The 22129-nt window shown below is 40.4% G+C and overlaps 1 protein-coding gene across 4 annotated transcripts; it reads right to left on the reverse strand.

The window, feature by feature from the left end:
- Positions 1-713: 713 nt before the first annotated feature.
- pik3r4 (phosphoinositide-3-kinase, regulatory subunit 4) lies at positions 714-22129 on the reverse strand. 4 transcript variants are annotated; one of them, XM_035432062.1, is made up of 21 exons: positions 21834-22129; positions 20528-21292; positions 20186-20319; positions 19322-19913; positions 18710-18844; positions 17853-18074; positions 17162-17335; positions 15241-15386; positions 14582-14785; positions 14003-14204; positions 11959-11979; positions 9872-10086; positions 7847-8066; positions 7549-7714; positions 6502-6666; positions 5932-6143; positions 5251-5382; positions 4012-4112; positions 2949-3037; positions 2434-2554; positions 714-1562 (listed from the first exon to the last, which is right to left on the reverse strand). In XM_035432062.1, exons 2-21 carry the CDS (start codon positions 21243-21245, stop codon positions 1392-1394), a joined length of 4140 nt encoding a protein of 1379 aa, XP_035287953.1. In that variant the 5' UTR covers positions 21246-21292; positions 21834-22129; the 3' UTR covers positions 714-1391. The 4 variants fall into 4 exon arrangements, with proteins under 4 accessions (XP_035287953.1, XP_035288121.1, XP_035288217.1 ...); XM_035432230.1 differs by having other exon boundaries at positions 9989-10086; positions 21834-22128; XM_035432326.1 differs by lacking the exon at positions 11959-11979 and having other exon boundaries at positions 9989-10086; positions 21834-22128.

The following is a 22129-nucleotide window of genomic DNA, read 5'->3' on the forward strand; positions in this document are numbered from 1 at the left end:
GTATCTTTTAATATGTAAATCACCTGACAAAGCCCCAGTTTCACTTATTACCTGAGACAGACTATTTTTATTTAACGCCCAACAAAACCACCTGTTTGGGGAAATGTTGTTTCTCTGAAGTTTTGATGACGCAAATCAGATCCTGCATCAAATTTACATACTTCATATGTCAGCATATTTATGACAAATGTTGTTTTTTTATTCATGGATTATATGTAGCGACACCAGTTAATTACGGCTGTGACTGAAACAGCTTAACTTATATAGTCAATAGTAGGCAAGTACGCTATGACATACTTTGCGTTCATTAGGGAGCACACTTTTCAGGAAGTACACCCTATTTAAGAGGTCCCACTGAGAGGAAGAGGTGGAACTATCTTTGGGTCCCATAAATCTGACAGGAAGTAGGAGTTTTTGTTTTTTTTACTAGGGTACCTGTCTAAAACTTTTTTCAACCTGCATTACCATTTAAATCCCACTGGGGTTGGATTGGCTGGGAAGGAGCTTGACAGACTGATGAGTATTACAGATCTCCCAAGTGTGATATACTGCCTAGTATTATGTGCAAAATTTAATTACATAACTGTAGTTCCAGGTAGTTTTTCAAACGGATCATGAAAAAAAAAAACTTAATTTTAGCCAAGAAACTTCATGCTTTTGACTTCCAGGAAATCCTGAAACACTAGATGGATAATTCTTTTAACGGACCAGTGTGAAGTTGGCTATTTTCTGAATAATTTCATTTGTAAAATACATCACTCACTTCTGTTTAAAATTCATACACAAGATTAACATTACATATGCTGTTTTGCATACATTACATGACATTACAGGCATTTAGCAGACACTCTTATCCAGAGCGACATACAAGTGCAAATGGTATACACCTTCATAAATTATAAATTACAGGCATCATTTTTGACATAATTGTTCCTTATCTACTAACAGCTAATACAAAACATTCTCACAATGTTGCTGCAATTTAGTATCAATGTTATAACATGTTATAACATAACATTGGCAAAACATTCCAGTAACCTTGTGAAATCATTTTGTGTTAGCTGGGTATTAAATAGTAAATTACTATAGAGATCGGCGAGAATAGAGAAATACAATAAAAACAAATTGTGGTTGTTTCACCAAACATGAGACTAATGTGGTATATTCTGTTTATTTAACAAATCGCATTCTTAAACTCAACCAATTTTTATTTATTTATTAGTACTACAGTCTGAAGCTCAATATCAGTAGCAGTAAATATAATACATATAGGCAGTGAACTACCATCCTCAGTACAATTTTGTAGCATTGATTCTCAATGCTTGTTCTTTATATTACGTTGATTTATATTATGTACACTAGTTTGTAGAACACTAGTCTATAAACAGCATTCATTTCCACACTTTGACAATGCCATCTCTAGAGGCAGTAACAATGAAGCCCTGTGTGGTCTGGAAGGTGGCAATGTCAGTGATGATGTCATGGTGACCCACAGGCAGGGACTCTGGGCCTCGCCGTGGGGTGTCCTCTGTGGAGCCGCTCTTCTGCTTGCTGTGGATCTCCTGTGAGTAAACAGTAATAATATGGCAATGCCTTCTGGGAAGGGTCCTAGTTATATCACATTCTTAATTAGCATTCATAGTCAGTCATAAGCATTTATGCCAAACAGGACAAACATCTAACTGAAACCCCGAATACAGGAATAAGCAAATGTAACCCAAAAAAGAATGCATGCTGGGCAGAATGTAGAAATCTATTCTTCATCAAAATCCAGAAGAGGACAGTGCACCAAAAAAACAAACCCCTCTTAAAAATAACCTACAAATCCAATAGTTGGGCGGAGAGCACTAACACCCATTTACGGTACACCAACCAGCCTCAGGATCACACCTTACAAACACAATCAACAAGTGCCATGTAATGAAGTACACCTAAAAATAGCAAAATGCTGGAAATTGATTAAGTAGTGAGTACAGCTAGGTACTCCTGACTCTTTAATGAGGATACATTTATTCTACCACTGTGGGTAACTGCAAGTAGAGACAGAGTTGCGCTTAATTATGAATTGCAAAAAAGCCACAATTATAATACAGAAAAGAAAATTATTTCATTCAATTATCAGAAAAATCAATTTCAATTAAGTAAACTCCAAACATCTACAGTTCAAAAACTGCCCATCGAAGAGAATGAAAATGTGCAATACTGGAATCAGAATATATGGCTTCCTGTCACAAACGAAAGGACACAACAAGCACCAGCTTCAAATTAATACATTTTCTGTAAAACATCTACTTCTGTATTTTCCATCCATGCATTGTGGTTAATATTAGTACAGCAGAACCTCAGAGATACATAAAACATCATAATGTGTTGTCATGCCAATAATGTAAGTTAATTTGAACTGAACCGAGGAGAACTGAAACTTCCACCAACCTGCACAACCTCAGTTCCTTCAATGATCTTGCGGTTGTAAAATACCGATGGACAGTGAAGAGAGTCATTAGCTCCCCCTGCTACAATGTAGGATCTTTCTGGGTAGGCAAGGTCCCAGAATCTGAACGGAACAAATCACACATGAACACCAAACTACCCTAAACAGTCTGTCAAATCAACTCTTAGACTCACACCTCTGTCTTTGAAGAGAGTTATTTATACTGAACTGATTCATGCAGTGCATAGAAAAACCAGGTGCAGTTATTACAATGTTCCATCATGGGATCCATAAAACTCTTGAATATCAAATGAATGAAAATGTACATCCCTAATGCGGTTATTTGTATTTACATAGTAAATTATTCATTTACTTTCTCTCTATTGTCTGAATATAAACATTGTAGATTTAAACTGAATACACAGTATACCAGTTTACGAGTTTGGTTGTATACTGAATGAACACTTTTGAGTGTCATAAGGATCATAAGAGATAAGTATGTGCGTGGAGGTCCTACCGGATTCTCATGTCCGAGCCAGCGGTCAGGAGAAGGGGGTTCCCCTCAGCAGGGCTGCAGTATATCCCGTGTACGCTGTGGGGCGAGGGCTACCAACATGCAGACAAAAAAAAAAAAAACATACCTAGAGTAGTCAATGCTCTAGAACACCATTATGTTTAAAGTGTATTATACAATGTATGTATGTGTATACAAAGCCTTCGGAAAGTATTCAGACCCCTTCACGTTTCCACATTTTGTTACGTTACAGCCTTATTCTAAAATTGATTACATTTATTTTTATTCTCATCAGTCTACACACAATACCCCATAATGACAAAGCGAAAACAGGTTTTTAGAAATTTGTGCAAATTTATTAAAAATTAAAATGTAAATTTTTGGGGATTTATGTGACTACTAAATTGTGATTTGTGGGTATTTAAGATGGCAATCTTGTGTATGTTGGTTAAATTAGAATAAGAGCAAATAGGCTTGAAACTTCACTGCTGGTGCCAAATAAAGCATGAAAACAGGAGTTCATCAGCATCATTGTGAGGACTTATTTGATGCAAAAATAGAAAGTCTGAAATTAAATTAAGCTCATGTGTTGGCAGCAGCTCATTCATTTTGTGTGATAGACTCCTCAGCACTTGGTTCATTTCAGGTTTGCACGGATAGGCCCTGCACACAGGCAAGGGTAGTATTTGAAGCATTGCATACATACAAATGTAGCAATAACATTAGATACATCTTGTATGCTTGCTAGAGAACATGGCAATGCAGATTTCTAAAAACTAGCGCTACATCTCAAAGATTAGGAATCACTTTCTAATAATAATTGTAAAGATGGATGTGATCCAAGCTGAAAATTCACTGTGCTGACTGTGCAGGACTTCAAAAATATAAATTCCCAAAGTTGCCAAGACTTACATGCAAAATTCTGAAATTATCCTGACTCCCACCATCTCCACATCCTCCTCCACCGAACCATGAGATCACTGACAGTTCTTGGAACACCAAAAGTGCACATCACTTAATTCCTTTAAATCTGGGATGAGGACAGACAATGTGATGAAATACAGACCTGCATCTCAGAGAGGGGAGGGGCAGAGCTGGCCCAGAGAGTGAACTTCCTGTCTCCTGTCTCCATATCCCACATGGACACCTCATTATTCCCCTGGACAGCTTTAAAGCATAACAGAAACATATCTTCAAGTTCCCTGAAAAGCTTTGAACTCTAGTATTCATACTTTATCAGTTATCAAGGGCAGCATAAATGTTAAAGAGTACATTTATATTTGATTCAATTTGCAAAAGACTTAGGAGTAAATGTTTATGGATCTGTCTAATTCAGTTGTGCTGTAACTGAAAAAGGCCAGAACAAGGCTGTGATTTATAGAAAGAAGCTATGATGTATCCCAGGAGCAGGATGGATTCCTTGGTGTAACTTAATCTGATTTCAGGTCTCTGCAAACCTACTCACGCAAAAAAAATTGTGTAAGTTTGTAAAGTAATTATTTAGACAACACAATTTGTGCAGAAATGTGGGGAAAAGTTTACACAAAGTTCAGTTTTAGTATGCTGGAGATGAAGATTTTCACAAACATCAGGCAATAAACATGTATTTGAAGAAAAAGCCCAAACTGATGTAACTGGAGTGGAGTGGCCATTTTAAAAGCTATGGTGCATGCAAAACACAGGTGTTCATGAACAGGTGTCTTTTTTGAAATCCAGACAAATAGCCCCGCGTTAAAAAATAAAAATAAAAATCATTTTATAATTCCACCTTTAGAAAAGATGGGAAAGAAGGGTTGTAGTTTCCTATGGGATGATTGTTTGAAATTTAACATGCGATTACTTTTTTGCCTAGTATGTAACCTGGTTCTGTCTTCTTTGTTGTATGTTCTATTAAGGTGCCCTGCTCTTGTCCAAATGTATGCGCACAATATAAAATGCATATTATGTGTAAGATCGTGATTCTTATGAATTAATTCCTATTGAATAGATCCTAAAAACATTGAATGTAAAGTGGAAATAATTGAATTGATTGTGTGTTCTTTCACAACTCTATGTGAATCTATATAAACACCACATGATCTTGATTGTCTGTCTCACAGATGCATCCAATTTTCCAGTAACCTATATGTATATGTGAGATCTGCTGTTCTACAGCCCTGACGAAGGCAGCTTGCTGCCGAAACGTTGGAGATAAAAATCTGCATTGGAGTAAACAGCGTGTGCGACTTTCACTTGCATGTCCTTCTGGTCTGCACCTCGCTAAAACAAGGTGTGCATTTTCTTTTTCACTTTTGATTAGTCTCACCAGCAATGACAGAAGACTGGTACAGAGGGTGCATGAGTAGCCGCCTAATTCTTGCTCGAGCTGGGTGGGAGTGGTTAGAGATAGGGAGCTGAAACCGCATGTCCCAGCATGCCATGGTGCCATTGCATGTGCCTGTGGAGGAAAGAGGAAGGATGGATATTAGGGAAGGAGTCACAATTATAGCAGCAAGTATCAAAAAATTGTACATCAGAACACAAAGTTGTGTAAATGTAAAACTTATCTGGAAAAAACATTAAAATGCCAAGAAAAAATTTCACCAGTTTCCAGATTTTTTCCCCACAATTACAATTCAAAGCTAGCTTTAATACATGTGTTTATATGTGCAAAAAGTGTAAGCCTTTATTTATCCTGTGTGGATCCTCATCAGGTAAAACTTTAAAACTCAGTTTTGCCAGAGTAAGGTGCACATAGGTTCAAAACGATGTTGAAAAAAGTATGTAGAGTATATATATATATATAATATATGCTTCACTGAACTGTTCATGGTGCTCGCCTATATTGATATCCTATATTGTGCATATATTCATCATCATTACAAACAGTACAAGCTCCAGCAAAAACAATATTTGTACCGACTTCAGTGTACAAGACAGTGGTCTTTGAATGCAAACACATTTTGCATGTGGTAAAAGCGTTTGTAAGTTCTGAACAGTCACTCACCTACACACAGCCAGCACTGGTGCATGTCCACAGCGAAGGAGGTGATGAGGCCCAGACGCAGGTCATGTCGAAGAGTCCAGGCATTGGTGGAGCTCCGCAGGTCCCAGCCCACCAGAGAGCCATTGACGGTGGCATAAGCCAGCACTGACTGTGCCCCTGAGTTGAAGTGGTGGACATCAACAACGCATCCATCATCTTTCGGGTCCAGGAACCTTAAGACAGACGGGACGCAACCACCAGGTGGAATTTAGTATATATATATATATATATATATATATATATATATATATATATATATATATATATGTGTGTGTGTGTGTGTGTAAAATAGATTACATGCATGAATAGTATATAACAGTATATACTGTTCCTCCAAAATTTCTTGTAGTTTTCTTTGAGGCTACATGCACTATACAGATCTGAATGTTCATGTTGCTGTCATCATAAAACAAACAAAATGAAATGATAAAAACTGAGTTCTGAATAAACTTAAAAATGACAGTGCCTGGTTAACCAAAAAACGAATTCATTACTGGTTTGAAAAGAATTTACGGAAACGTTTGACAATACCTGGTTTGATAGGGGTGAACTTTGGGAGATTTGGGCGGCTTGTTGGCTTCGATCCCCAGAAGCTGGATCCATCCATTGTCGGAGGCCACAGCCAGGTAATGTGACCCCTGACAAAAGGTCAAGGTTTTTACATGACCCCCAATGCGTGAGTAGGTTTGCACAGACCTGAAATCACATAAAATTATACCAAGGAATCAGTCCTGCTCCTGGGATACATCGCAGCTTCTTGCTATAAATCTATATTATATATATGTGTGACACCCCTGGGAGGGAGATGCGTTAGAACTGGTTTTGACCGCGATGTTTTATTGCCACATAGAGAAAGCACGTTCTACACCCACACAGACATGAAAACAAACATAAATCTTCACTCTTCCCCCTCACGGTTTCCAGGCAAAAATAATAAACTAAGACACCAAAAAGACAAAACGAAGAAAACACAGCCAAAGCTTTCCCGCTTTCGCTCTCTTCGGCGGGCCAGCTCCTCAGCTATGCTACTTTCGATTAGTCTTTTCCACTCAGAGACTTGCGCTTTCTCTGCATGTATGGTCCCATACTGTGCAGAAGAGCACACCTGGGCTGACTGGTTTACACAGCCCAGGTATGTGTGCTCACTTCACCAGTAGGTATGGCTGAGACTACTTTGACTACCTTCGCCAGATCGATCACCACAAACACATCCCAATTTTCCACCTCCAGTAAAATAATCCAGTATTTAATTTGTATTTCCCATACACAGAAAGGTGAATTCACAGCAAAGAAGTGTATCAAGCACACAACCGCATATTTTAGCAGCACTAGTATTGTGTAACTCAATTTCACATTTGGTAGTGCAAGGATGAGTGCATACCCACCACTGTACATCACTCTGGAAAAGAGCATCTGCTAAGTGACTGTAATGTAATGTAATGCATACTGCTGAAGGAAACTGAACACAGCTCATTTTTAATTTTTTTGTTGTTTCTAACAAGAAAAAGCAGCTGCTCCGGTCAGCAGAGTCATTGTACTCCTGCGCTGAGTAAGGGGTGAGGTGTCATGCAAAGGTACCTGGTGGTTGTGGTCTTTCCCTCCATTTTCTGACTATCCCAGATCTTCACAGTTCCATCATTGGAACAGGTGGCAAAAATAGAGTGCTCATCAGAGACACGGATTCGGTTGACGGCTGATTTGTGCTCGTGCAGGTGTGCAACTAGCAAGCCTTTGGGATGCCAACCTAAAACAGGAGAACAAAAGAAATTACAGTTTTTCTCTACTTGCTGAGGTCAGAAAATTGGAACAGATACGCGTAACACAGACCACATCAAATGACACCATTATTATTTAAATTTCTCCAGCACTAGCCCACCTGGTGGGGGTGGCCTGCTCTCCCATTCAGCGCTCTCCATCATCTGCTTGGCCATGCGCTCTGCATTGCACTGCTCACGCTTCTGCTGGACCAGCTGCTGCAGCTCCGTCTTGCAGGTGGTGAGCCGCCGCTGGTAGGTGGAAGTCCCGCCCATGGACTGCAACACTGGCACAGCAGGCAGAGCAGTCTTTCTGGGCTGGGTTCCTGTTCCTTCAGTCACCTGCAGGGGAAGCAAGGAGACAACCCGACAGTCAGAGCCACTGGATCATCGCTGAACATCTTAACTATAAGCTGATTATCTGTACAGAAAATATGACAAAGTGGGGGGTGGACTGATGTCACCATTAGGAAAAGTCCTTTTTCAAAAGCTAGTTAGTCCCTCCCAGGCTCACCCAACACACTGCCACAATGTCCACAAGTTCTAAAATTGAACTTCAATTTTCTCAGTCAGATATCTAGACAGAAGTAGCCATGTTAAAACCGAAGCTGATAAGGATAAGCACGTAACAAATGCAACTTCATCTATCAAAATAATTTTTCTTAAGGGAAACTCTTTGACAACCCAACTAGGTCTTTGTTCAAACCCTCTCAGATTGACGTCACAACATCTTTTGGACGAGGAAATAATGACGACAAAATGTCAACTTAAAGTTATTAACTTCAAGAGGGAATGGAACTTTTACTGTGCCTCTTATCATTATTATTAGCTTTCAGCTAATGACACCAAAGCTCCAGGCTAAAGAAAGAAAACAACCTGATGCACCTCATGATGGCACGTGCTGTTAATCATACCTTAATTATAACAACCGTTTTGCATTAACATTTGTGAGCTTTCCATGGCATGGATGTTGCACATTGTAGAATTATGTTTTAAACAAAACATATTCCTTTAGAACTGTGTTTTCTGTGTAAATATATAACAGAATATTTACTTAGAGTATCTTAAGAGTAAAGGCTTACTGATTAGCTAAACTTTCCTAGGCATATATAAAATTATTAATTCCACAAGGGTAAAATCTGCTCAGAGCAGATCTCACCAATATCAACATCTGAAAAAAAGCAAGGTGTAAAACAATCACACATACAAATACAGTACAAGAACTAAAAAACACTAGTTACACTATCACGATAACTGTGTATTAATGTGCAGGTAAATTATCTCCGTTCCTTTGTAAATATAAACTTTCAACTGAAAGATCCTTTTTTTAAAAATATGAATAGCTTTAATTTATAGGATCTTACTATGACCTGGAAAGTCATGGTTCCTTTTGAATTGTCAAGTGGGCTAATAAATTCTAAAATAACATAAAAGGAATTATGATTGAAAATTCTAATTAATCATTTTTTAATTTCCTCTTCAACAAGTCATTTGGTAAGTGTCCACAATAAGTGAATAAGAGGCCTTTACCAGAAGGCCATTCTGAGCTCATACTATTGCAAAATATGAGAGGGTCAGGCAACAGCACCATATGTGGCCTTTAATTACAGTAAATACGACCAAGACCTGTCCATACAGCCATCAACTTGGGATCGCCAGTATGAGAGTACAGTATGTGCCATGATCACAAATACTGGGTGACTGCATTGATGACTGACAACTTAAGACTCAAAAACATGGATTCAGCAGTGAGGTTTAAGACTACAGTGTCATGAAAAATTACTTTCCACTTGAAAGCTATACGAACCTTACCCCAAAATAAATGGGGAAATAAAAGAAGAAGAAAATAACTGATTGCTGGAGTAACAACATAAGAGGAGGATGTTTGAGGTTGTTTTATACCAAAAATAGCCTGTTTTTTTCTTCAACTTCAGAGAATGCCTGAGATCAATACACATGCGAACAAAGACAGGTAAATGAGCCCATGATGAATGGTCAGTGGTAAGGACACAAACAAGGAGTGGTAAGGGAGAGAAAAGGGGAGATAGTGATAGAAGTATAAATTATAAAAATGGAGGGAGGAATTGGGCAGCAAGGGAGAGAGACAGAGAAGAGGAGGGTGTGATGCTGTGGGCCCTGCGGTCGACCTGGCCTGAGGATGGAACATGATGGAGGTTAGGAATCGGGGAGGAGTCGGATCCCAGGGGCTTTCCAGGCGGAGCTCCCTCTGGTTCGCCACCGGGTGGAACAAGAACTTTAGATACCATCGGTGGTGTGGGGGTGGCGCTGGGGGGCTCCAGGGAACCGAACATGCTTCTCCACTCTTCGTTCATGTTGGAGTCCTGCTTAGTGTGTTTCCTAGCTGGAAAACAGAAACAAGAGGAAACAAAACACATAAACAAAACAGTATGTGGGCGGCAATAATTCTTTGTGCTAACAAGCTCCCTATCTGTGCACTTCCATAAAGGATATTACTGAATTTACTGAGAAGTCAGACAGTATTATTTGTTTATTTGTTAAGAAACTGGAACAAATAGTGTAAAATGGACAAATAGCCAAAATACTGATTATACAAAAGAAAAATTCTGCCTTATGTTCATTTATGGTCAAACATCATACAGAGGAGATGACACAGTTTTTTATAATTTGGCCACTGGCAGAAAAATAACATTCATGTCTTTAATCAGGAGTAATCACAACCATCTACATGGAAGATAAAACAAAACCTCCCTTGAACCATCATATCTGAACATTTGCTTAACATTAAAATACCTACTGTTAAAGTAACTATCATTAACTTTTAGACAAAGATAATTTGATAATAGATAACATATAATGAGTCCATTATAAGATCATAACAAACAAAAGGATTTTTTTTTTATTTATTTGCCGCCCAACATGTCCAAGTCCCACCCCAACTATCCACAAATGCATTCATGCATGATCCCCAATGCCACTTCAGGAGAAAGTCGACATTTGTTGTTCTCCTCTGAAACATGTGGTTCACCAGTCTATTTTCACCCCACAGTCTACAACCAGGCTCGCACAGACTGGAGTTGGAGGAAGGCCTATCACATGCAAGCTTGACATGCAGTCCTCGGGCGCCCGATTGACCAGCAGGGGTCACTAGAGAGCAACACAGACCCTTAACCAAATGAACCCTTCCAAACGCTGGGCGACGCAATTGCCAGGGGCCACCGGCCACAGTTGGCACTGGCATAGTCTGGATTAGATCCAAGACTGTGAGGTTCATCTTTGCACCACCGCGTGGTGACCTTAACCGAATGGTGCCACTCAGCAGAAAAAAAGGTGTTTAAAGATACTAAAATAAGTCATTCAAAACAACAACAAATGGGAAACTGGAACACTTAATAATGAGAATAATGTATACATCCAAAAACTAATTCTACACATACAATTTACAACAATTTCTTATGCCATACCAAGCATGTGATAAAAACTTAAATACCTATGCGTGACCAAAATGAAAAAAAAAACTTGTGTGGACATTGTCTAAAATATCACTGAAACAACAGAAATATGTTGAATAATACACAGACAGATTTGGTAAGGTTTCATGTTTTCCATTCCTCGATGCCAATATTTTAATATACCAATATTTGGTATGGCATAAAAAACCTCAGAAAATGTGGGTTAGGTATATCTAAAAAGAAGGTCTACAGCTATGAATGAGTGAGTAATTAAGTCAATTTAATCACCAATACTCCAACATTCCAACAGGACACTTCCATGCGACTGTAGCATACCAACTGTAAGACAAGGCTGCTGTTAGAATCGGTAAATGCACACTCCACTAATTTAGTGCACCTGTATCACAACAATGGCTAGTCAGTTCATTCTTGCTGTGTAACAGCCACTTGATAGCAACAGCACTGTATGAGTTCCACATTTCTGCAAGGTCTGCACATCAGTACTTGACATAAGTGCTTTTTTAGCCATTAACTCTTTTAGCTCTACACTCACCTTCATGATAAATGAATATATATATATACATACATACATATGAGATTTCAGATATATTCAAATGAACCATTTTCCATTAAACAGAACATTAAAATGCTAATCTCTGCTTGTATTTAACGCAGAAAACAAGAAGGAAACGTCTGATACAAGCTGCAGTGGAGTTAAGTGCATTGAAACACTAAGAGTGTTTTGTTCACACAATTTCAAAGCACACCATGCACTTCAAGGCAAATTCATTTCAATGGTATACCAGAAGCAGCCATGATGAGGTCTGTAAACAAATAAAAGGAAAAAGACAGTTCAAAGTACACCGTTCAAAACAAGCCCATACCTGACCTAACGTGTCAATCTAATACAAAGTCAGCTAATGGCAGAATGCCACAGACCACGATCTAACAAAAACACTAACGGTCATTCAGTGCAGTAAAACAGACTAGACGGTAATGGAAGGGGCTAAAAACTGGAAACCCTCAATGTAAATGTGGATGTGAGTGAATTCTCTATTGTAAAATATAGCAGGCAAAATAAAGACTTTGTTAATGCAATAAAAAATAATGTATATACTAGAATTGTGTTTAGTGGAAGCATGAGGAGGATGATGACAATAATAATGAGGAATATCAGGAAACTGTACACAGGAACTGTGAAATTGTGGACCCCGGAAGGTGATGTGCAGCGACCACTGACCATCATCACCACAATGTGTTGATTTCTTTACTTTGACTTTTTTAATGCAGTTTAACTTGAACAAATAGCATACATCCCTGTAGTAGTCTACACACAAGTTCTAATCCTACTCATGTCCATTATTTGTAAATGATTTGGTTCGATAAGGTAACATATTAGTCAAAGCAAATCATGTCTCAAGACAAAGGCTCCAAATGGAAAAGGCTTCACGGATGCCTATCAAAAATATCTAGTGTAATCTGAGAGGGGCAGATAGTACCGGTGCCACTTGATCAAAACAAACAACAGTAACTGCACAGCTTACCAGCAGTGTCCCAAATAATGATAAAGGTAAGCTGTGTCCTATGATTACAGATGCTGTGACAGCTATGGTCCATATTCCAATCCACCTTGAACAGCTCTGACTTTCCTTCCAAATACAACTCAGAACACAGGCATCCTGGACTGTTCCCCCATCCTCCCCCCGCCTTCCATCTTTACAAAACTGCTCTGCTTTTCCCGTTAACATTTGTCATTTGCTGACCTCAGCTGTTTCCTTAACCCTACATGTAGTAAATATGAATTTTGGCCATGTCTATTGTGAGGAAATAAATAAGCTAAGGGTCAGCTTGAACTGGCAAGTCCCAACTCAGCAAGCTAAATGTGACCATGGTAAAAACAAAATTCCTTAATGTAGCTCAGGAAGAAAGACAATCATAAAGCTCAGGAATAAAGACGATCAAAAAGGGGAGTCAAGCCAACAAGTGTGTGCCTCATAACAGTCTTAACCAGCTCCAAGCCCAGTATCAGTGTATTCGAACCCAGGACCTTATTGCTGTGAGGGGACAGTGCTACCCACTGCACCACCGTGCTGCCCATAAGATTAAATATACAAGCAAGGACATAAATAAATATCTTATTTTATGCCTTATTTATTTTCTGACATTTTTATTTATTATGAACACTTGCACTCTGGCTCTTTTACTAATTTCCTTGTGTACTTATTTCTAGGCCTATTTGTTTCCACTTGTATTTATTTCAAAACGACTCGGCCTGTCGGTCAACATGGAAAGAGTGAGGTCAGCTATGATCATAGAGCATAAATAGGCGGGGGAAGAGTGGGATAAATTATAGGAAGGGCTATCAAATTATAGGAAGCATCTGGTTGCGGTTATCGCTGCCAAAGGTGGCGCAACCAGTTGTTAAGTTTAAGGGGGCAATTACTTTCCCATGTGCGATATGGGTGTTTGATAACTTTTTGTAAATGAAATGATAATATAAAAAAATGTATTTCATGTTCCCAATATTATATTTTGTCTAAAGATTTGAAACCATTCACTGTGACAAATACGCATTAATAGAGGAAAATCTTGCAAATACTTTTTCACGGCACTGACATATCAAGTATCGTTACACATTTTCTGCTTGCCACTCCATAGTAGATACATACAAATGTACAAACAAAAATACGATTTGGTTCATAAAATACCATGGAAAAAAATTAAATCTTGACTAATCTAGAACAACAGGTAGCCTTGGCCTTCACTGACCACTGAACTATGGGTAGAAAGAGTAATAATAACATAAAGCCAATTTGTTTGTCAGGAAGTGACAGAGGCAGAGCCTACCTCTCTTGTCCTCTGATTCCGGTTTGGGTTTGATGAGGTCCACCTGCCGGCCAGTGATGCCTAAATTGGCCAGATCAATGATCCCACTCTGAGCACCCTCGCCTAGGTGACTCTGGTCCACAATGTTGGCTTTGGCCTTGTTGGACTTGAGCATGAAGTCCTTTAGAGCCAGCAGCTTGTCCTCTTCAGGCTCCGTCATTCCCTGTGGGGAGAGGAAGGGGGGGTGTGGCAGAGGGGAGAACAGGGGAAGGCATTTTAATGGACAAATTGTAGACAATAGAGAACACTTGAGGACAATCTTGATAACAGAAGTACCACACCCTGTATCGCTTTCCAAAACTATTCAATCCATTCTTCCTACTTAAGCAGCTTAGTTGAAGTTATGGAGGGGTTCAGATCAAAATATTCTGGGGGTGGAATGGCCATTGGCTTTAATAGAACTTTCATTTATGAATTACACTGAGATGGTTATCTCATTGCTAAATCAAACTGTCTGTAAAACTCCATTAAAATAGAAACCACTCTCTTGGCACAAACCTCTAATCTCCCATTTCTGACCTCCAACTTCTAGCCTCTCACCTGTGAGAGCAGCTTCTTCAACAGTTGGGCAATGGCTGGATCTTCGGGAACGGGGCATTCTGGGATTGAGCCATTGCGTTTCTTCTGTCGGAACAGCAGGTGCCTGAAGAGGCTGCTGATGTCTTTCGAGCGCAGTGCATAGTCGAATATGGAGCGGCTCACTGGCTCTTTTAGAACACTCAGTAGTACGATTTCCTTGTCAATCTGTCACAGGAAATGGTCTCAGTTATAATATATTACCACAGACATCAGCTCTGTGGGTGTATCAGTGGGTGTATTGATCTACTTGTACTGTTCTGTAAAGTATCACACTTCGCAGCTATTGCAAACAGGCTTAAACTGTATGTAGCAATGGGTGTTTGGGGTGAATATTTTGTATTTAACACCATTAGACATGCAGTTGCATTTTACTGCAACTGCATTTTTGTACAAAATTTGGCAAAATGCAAACAACTGTACTTTCATTTCTATGATGTTTAGGCAAACTAGCAATCATAAGGTTGGTTTCACAGACACAGATTAAGCTTAATCCTGGACTAAATTGAGTTTTGTAAGAATTCTAAATTGAATTTAGTCTAGGACTAGGCTTAACTTGTGTCCGTGAAACTGGTCCATAGAGTTTAGCAATATCATCTGCTAGCTATAATATATAGTCGAACCTGTATGATTGGCTGCGTGATGAATGGGCTGAGGTGGGGCATTAGCTTGCAGCAGACATCAGCGATGTTGAGGTGCTGTGCCACCACTGTGATGAATCCCACTGCCCCATACCGGATCCACAGATTCGGGTGGCACAAGAAAGGAGCTGGAGCACAAAAAGTAGGCATTACATTTTGCCTTGCCATACTACCAAGGACAAAAAGGGACAGCACTAATGCTTATAAATGGTAAGGGATCAAGTTACATTGATTGTTAGATTGATTGTCTTACTCCATTTGTACTCAGCCCTTATAGACTTATAATGTACAGGACACTATACATTAAAATGTGACCAAAGCAAATGTTAAATATATGTATAATGTACATACATGTACACACAGGCTACACAGTACGTTGCATTAAAAATTGAGTACAAGACACAATGACCACAAATATTCACTTAGAAAATGCAGTTCTTACAATACATCAGGCCTCTACAATACATCATTAGAAAATAGGGTACTTTTCCTTTTATCCCAAGCTATAGCTATATATTGAGCAACACCAGGAGCATTTAGATAAACTTTCAGCTTATTTAGAAATTTTAGCATTTGACCCTCATCAAGGGAAATTAAATGAAATATGTTCGCTAAAGAAATTCATTCTCAAGTCATTGTAGAATGGGCAGTAAAACAAAAAAGTGGATTCCATTTGATATTTTATACAGATCACTAAAGGAACACTATCACTCTTCTTTGGGAGTGGAACTGAATTGCCTGGTTTCAATGGCCACAGGTAGAGTGCATTTGACTCTTCATTTGATTAAGAGTAACATAAGGTTCAGGTGCATACTGGTATCTCAAAGTAGCGTAAGTTTGAAGTTTGGGCACAGTCAAAATAATACTAGCTCACTTCCTCTTAAAGTCACAGAAAAGCAGGTCCTTCATTTGCTTAACAATAAAACCTAGTCTATTCCTACAAATATAACTCCACTAAGGCCATCTTCAGAAGATATATGTGATATTTGCCTTGACCATGTATAATTGTGGATAATACCCCAGTTGTATATTTGTTATGCAAGTCTATCCTTTGACATTAACGAGCCTGTTCTGTAGCGTCTTCATATTTCCCTCGCGGTTGACATCACATAATTCCCATCACATGTCTACGGCCATGGCTAGTCTTGCAGCAAGTTTGTATACATCCATTGCTCTATTCTGTGAGGCTGTGCATTTTGCAAGCTCTTTAAATCCTATATGCCAGTGGCATTGTCCAGTACAGGGCAAACACAAGATTCGCATAATTTAGCCTGTCTTGAATTCACTGTGCATGCCTGTGTAACATGGTAAAAAAGCTCTGACTGAATTACAGAACTTGCTCATCAATTCTATCCAAGACTTCCTCATTAACCTCATCAATTCTATCCAATTCTTCCTCATTAACCTCATCAATTCTATCTTCAACATTTTCACCGCAAGGAGATCCCCATTTACCCAATCAAAGGCCTTTTGGAAGCAATGGATTTTATTATGCATCCAGTTTAGAAAATGCAATAGTGGGCAATGTGTTTCACTGCCTCTGGTAGCTAGGACAGCATTTTAATATTACTTTCCGCTGATGCAAACAAAAGGAAGTCGAGGATGTTAAGTCTTCATTTGACTGGAGGGAACTTTCATGGTAAGGATACCTGGCCCTTGAACTTTCCCTTCAGTTTCCTACTTTACATGTGAGATTTTGCTATAGATGAAGAGAGAAAACTGACTCTGCATGAATTGCTGCAGCTACCACCGACAGTCAAAACAAAACTAGTGCTCAAATATACTACTTACTATACATTACGGAACAAAAAAAGCTATAATAACAGAAGTATGCTATGTACACCACAGAGCCACCCATGCTCCATACTGATATCCTGACTCCACCCTTGCCCCTGCCCCTTACCGATATCACTGACAAACTCATAGATGTGCGGCTTCTGCAGGAGGCCGAGCTGGCACATGCAGGTAAGGGCATTGAGGGCCTTGTAAATGACAAACTCCTCGGCATCACTCAGGCCCTGCTGCAGCAGTGGCTTCAGGATAGAGGAGCTCTGCCAGCCCACATAGGCAGCCACACCTGCAGGAGAGAGACAGGTTTTAGTGGGAATGTCAACAGCTAAAAAAATAAGTTACGTTTACAGTAGTAGGAAGGTAAAGGGAAATTTCTTTGAACAGACAGTGAGAAATCAGCATAAAGGCTTTGTGAGGTTCCTGGTATGCTTGCAACATGTAACTTTCATTATGAATGCAGTCACACTTATGTGACTACAGCTATACGCTCAGCTGACTGGATCAGTTTGTTTATATTCTCTTTAAGTGCATCAGTGGCCTGTGGATTAGCGGTATAGCAGAGGGAATCACTAATTATATGTTTATTGAGAATTGCATGTATTTTGGGGCTATTCCATTTTTCTAGCGAAATGTTTGCACTCAAAAATGCACTGGGTAACCTGTGGAGGCATCTAGCCTATCTGCCACTAAAAAGCAGTCTTAAAATCCACAATCTTTGAATGCTGGGAAACTGCACCTAACCCCTCTAGCTTCATGGCACCCCAGGCTGAAGAAGGACTTGGTCAGTGGGGTGACACCCTTACCCACGATGCTGTCGAAGAAAGCCCCGCGGAGATGCCAGTCATTCTTGTCATTGAGGAAGGTGATCATGTGCGACAGGAGCACGTCATTGGCCTTCTGACGGCCGAAGAACACACAGAGGCGTGTGATGCCATTCTCCATCAGCGTCTGCTTAACGATGTTCTCCGGGTCACTCAGCAGGGTGACCACCTTCTGCTGGACCATCTCGTGCAGGGCCTGCAGTTCTGCATGCAGGGAGGGATTGGGAGAGAGAGAAGGAAGAAGGAATGGCAAGGAAAAGGAAGCAGAGGTGGAAGAGGGTGCGTGAGGGAGGCAAGAACACAGCAGCACTGTCTACACGCCACCATATCATACAGAAAAACACAGAGACCACTAGAAGTGAAATACTGTCAATGCGCATGCACGCGCACACATGCAAAAACACTGACATGCACATTCACACAGGCAATGCTCAAACTTGCATCTACTTAAATGTATTATCTTAGACAACATCTTCCAAAAACACTTCACTGTTTTTATAGAATCTCAGCCAGTTTCCCCAATAAAACACGGTTCTGTTGCATTTTATGTTGTCTGACCTCAACTGAATGTGAAAGATACACATGCAGTACTTTATACAAATGCACACAGATACAAAGGATAGAAATACATGGTATTGTGTTATGATTTATGCAATACAGGTTTTTATGTCACTATTTTTTTAAATTGATTTCTGTGGAAAATGCATTACTGACAGTTTAACAAATGCAAATGAAAGAGAGAAAGAGAAAAGTAAAACTTCTTTTTCTAAGAGAGAGAGAGCAAATCTGTCATTCACACATTAAAATCTTGTTTTGCAAGAGGAGTATTTGAGTATTACCAGAGTCATAATTCTCATTGGGATGAAGAGCTTCCTCCACGTCCTCCCCATTTAGATCCTGTTCAGTGTTCAGGTTGTTTTCCTGTACCAGTTCCAGAAACCGCAGGGCTGTCTCAGCCAAATGGGCTATGTTTTCTGTTTGTAAGAAAAAAATATAATTTCCCTTTCACTAAGTATCTTTAGATAACCCAGATCTATTGAAATGTGTCTAGTTGTCCACAAACAGGATGTTAGTTCATATTCCTTCTTCACACCCCCATAAATTAAGGCTCAAAGAAATTTGACTTGCCAACTGTCAACTCATAGTTAACTGTTTCATAGATAATCGTAACTTCAATTTTCAATTAATAATTAGCTTGGCCAATGTTAGACATGCTACAACTGAGCACAGGCAGCGGCAGAACAGCCCTTGGCCAGGTCACTTGCATAAAAAGCATTTTTGTATATTAATCATGATATTTTTTATTTTTTTAAACTGAAAGTGAACAATCCCTTAAAGGGACAGCAACAAATATACATTTAGCTGATATAACATTTTGCCTAATGCAATTACATTCATGAGCACTCTCTCATAATCCCACACTCTTTTTCACAGAGGCTCTCTCCATTCACCTGCGTAGGCCAGTCGGACGATGGTCGCCTCGTCCTGAGCCAAGTGGGCGATGCCAGGAAGAATGTACTCGGGATAGATGTTGACGTCGTTGCGGGGCACCTCCTTGACCAGCGCCAGCACCTTGGTAAGGGTGCGGACGGCCTCGGCCCGCACGCGGGGCACGGGGTCATTGCAGAAGTGCAGCAAGTAGGGCGTGATACGGTCCAGCAGGATGTCCACGCTCAGCCGCTCCGCCAGGTGCAGCACTAGCTCCAGCGCCGCCAGCTTGGAGTCGCAGGAGCGCAGCGTCTGCAGGCAGGACGTGATGACAGACACCAGCACCACCAGGCCGTGCTCCTTGGTGGTCTCGGACTCCACCGCTGCCTTCTCTCTGGGCTCGCCGCCGCACAGATTGTGCAGAATGTTGTCCAGGTCTTTGCGAATCACCAGGACCCGTTCATCTGCCGACTGGAAGGTCTCCTTGGCAAACTGGGCCATGTAGGGCTGCAGAAAGGTGTAGAAGATTTCCGGAAAGGCCTTGCCTTTCTGCTGCTTCAGATATTCCTCCGCTGTCAGCCGTTTCTCTGGTTGTCGCTGCACCATCTGTGCGACCTGAATGGTTTTTTATCAAAATGCAACAACATGAACAAAGACAGACAGGCTGTGATAGCAACAGCAACAAACATGAAAATCTGAAGGACAGGGAGTGGCAACTGTACAGAAAGAGTATAACACAATGACACTGAAACTGCACCAGTTAAAATGGCTAAATTAAAGGCAATAAATTACCAAAATTCTTCCGGGAGAAAAACAAATCTTTGTCTGACATGCAGGGCCTGTTTTTTTCCCATAATGTTATATGAAAGAAGGGCTTCTTCTATTACCAATTCTCTCACGCTTTGGTCCTCAATTTTCATGAGGACTTGCTCGGTCTGAAAGTGTCCTTTGCGGTAAGCCAGCAGCTGAGAGAGGTCAAACAAAGGATTTCCTTCGGTGAAGAGTTCTGCTATCACACAACCTGAAAAACATTTGACAAAATATTGAAATAATCAAAAAAATACATTTACAGCCACTGTTTTCTTAATCTCTTAAAAATTTGGTAACCAGCAGAAAATACTGTTTTGCTGTTGAAATCTCATATAGATGACAGCATGCAGCACAAATAGGTCAATTTCTCCATTATAAAATCACAGATGTTCTGAATATTTGGGAGAAGAAAAGGGCACCTGCTGAGAATATGTCCATGGGCTGCTTGAGCTCTCCTCGGGTCCTCTGGCTGTTACTGGACAGGTCCACCAGAGGGGTCGTCTGATCATTCTCTGTGGCAAACATGCTGCCATCAACAAAGCGTTCCGGGGCAATGTAACATGTCCTCCTTCTAGAGGTGTCAAAGAAGTAATTGAAGTCAGCCGGGTTGTCCTCGGGGAGGTAGGTGGGCTTGAAGCTGGCAAAGTCTGTGAGAAGGACCCAGTTCCAGCTGGTCACCATGATGTTCTCAGTCTTGATGTCACCATGCCTCACGCCAGACTTGTGCGCCTGGTCCACGGCAATCAAGATCTGGAAGGCAATCCACTTCTTCTCCACATTGTTGAGGAAAGGCCGAGTGCTGATACGGTCATACAGATTGTCCCGCACATACTGGCGGAAAAGCATGGCCGCCTTCTCTGTCATTGTGGCCTTTTGGAAGGGCAGGCAGTTTTGGCAGGAGTGCAGCCGGATCTTGAGCTCCTCCAGCTCCTGTTTGTAGCTGGTCAAGGGTAGCGAAGGATCCTGGATAGCAAAGACCTTGACGACCACCAGTCCCTCCCGATGTTTTGCCCGTGCCACTTTGAAGAACCTGGTACTGCCCAGACTCTTGTCATACTCATAGTCATGAATGTCTGAGAAGTAACTGTCCACAGACAAGATTTGAGATGGGGCAATTCCTGCAAGTTGGTTGCCCATAGTGCCACTTCACTTTCTGGTTTCTTTAAAATGTTCAATGTTAAGCTCTGGCCAGACCCAAAATACAAAACAGCATCAGAATATGTCACCACAGGTTTTAGCCATCAAATCTCAATATAAATGATTACAGACCAAGTCACACAAACATCTTATGGTGCAATAATCGTAGTAAAAAGGAATTCTTGCCAACATGCGTAAAAACAAGGCACGTGATGCGCATAACACAGCTAGCAAAGTGTTTAGAAATGAAACGTGAACATAATAGTCGTTTTAACTTCACACGAGGACTGTCTGTATCTGTGTTTAACTCCTATATCCACAACGCCGCTATTAATTTGTGAGCGATACACTTAAAACCAGTCTTTAGGCTCGCAAGACAACGACAATGGAAAATGGACAAGTCTGTTAGCCAGCTAGCTAACTACAGTAGAACTTGCTGATTTGACTAACAACGCGACTAGACAGCTATCGGTGCTGGTTAGAAACTGGAAAGCCATTAGCTAGCCACATTAATGAAAGACGACATTGCAGCTCTATGCACATAAAGGCAGTATGATGCAAGCTATTATTTAATTAATGTTGGGTTACCTCGGTGGTGCTGCGGTTGGTCGGTAGGGAGCGATAACTTGCTAGCTAGCTAGTTGGCTGACTCACTTCTCTGTGGCGAAGGAATTTCGTACTCTTGGCAGAGCAACCGACATTTCGATTTACAGGATGACACTGGCCGCGTCTCAAAACGAGTACATGAAACATCTATACTAGTTAACTCGCTATGTCTTTACAAACGATATCAACTGCATTTACATACTGCAAAGATTCACAATAAATATCCCTCCGCTAATATATGTCGTGCCTTGTTTACTTCCTGTAGCCAATGTAAGTGT

This window comes from Anguilla anguilla, chromosome 1, assembly GCF_013347855.1.
Source record: "Anguilla anguilla isolate fAngAng1 chromosome 1, fAngAng1.pri, whole genome shotgun sequence".
Classification (NCBI taxonomy): Eukaryota; Metazoa; Chordata; class Actinopteri; order Anguilliformes; family Anguillidae; genus Anguilla; species Anguilla anguilla.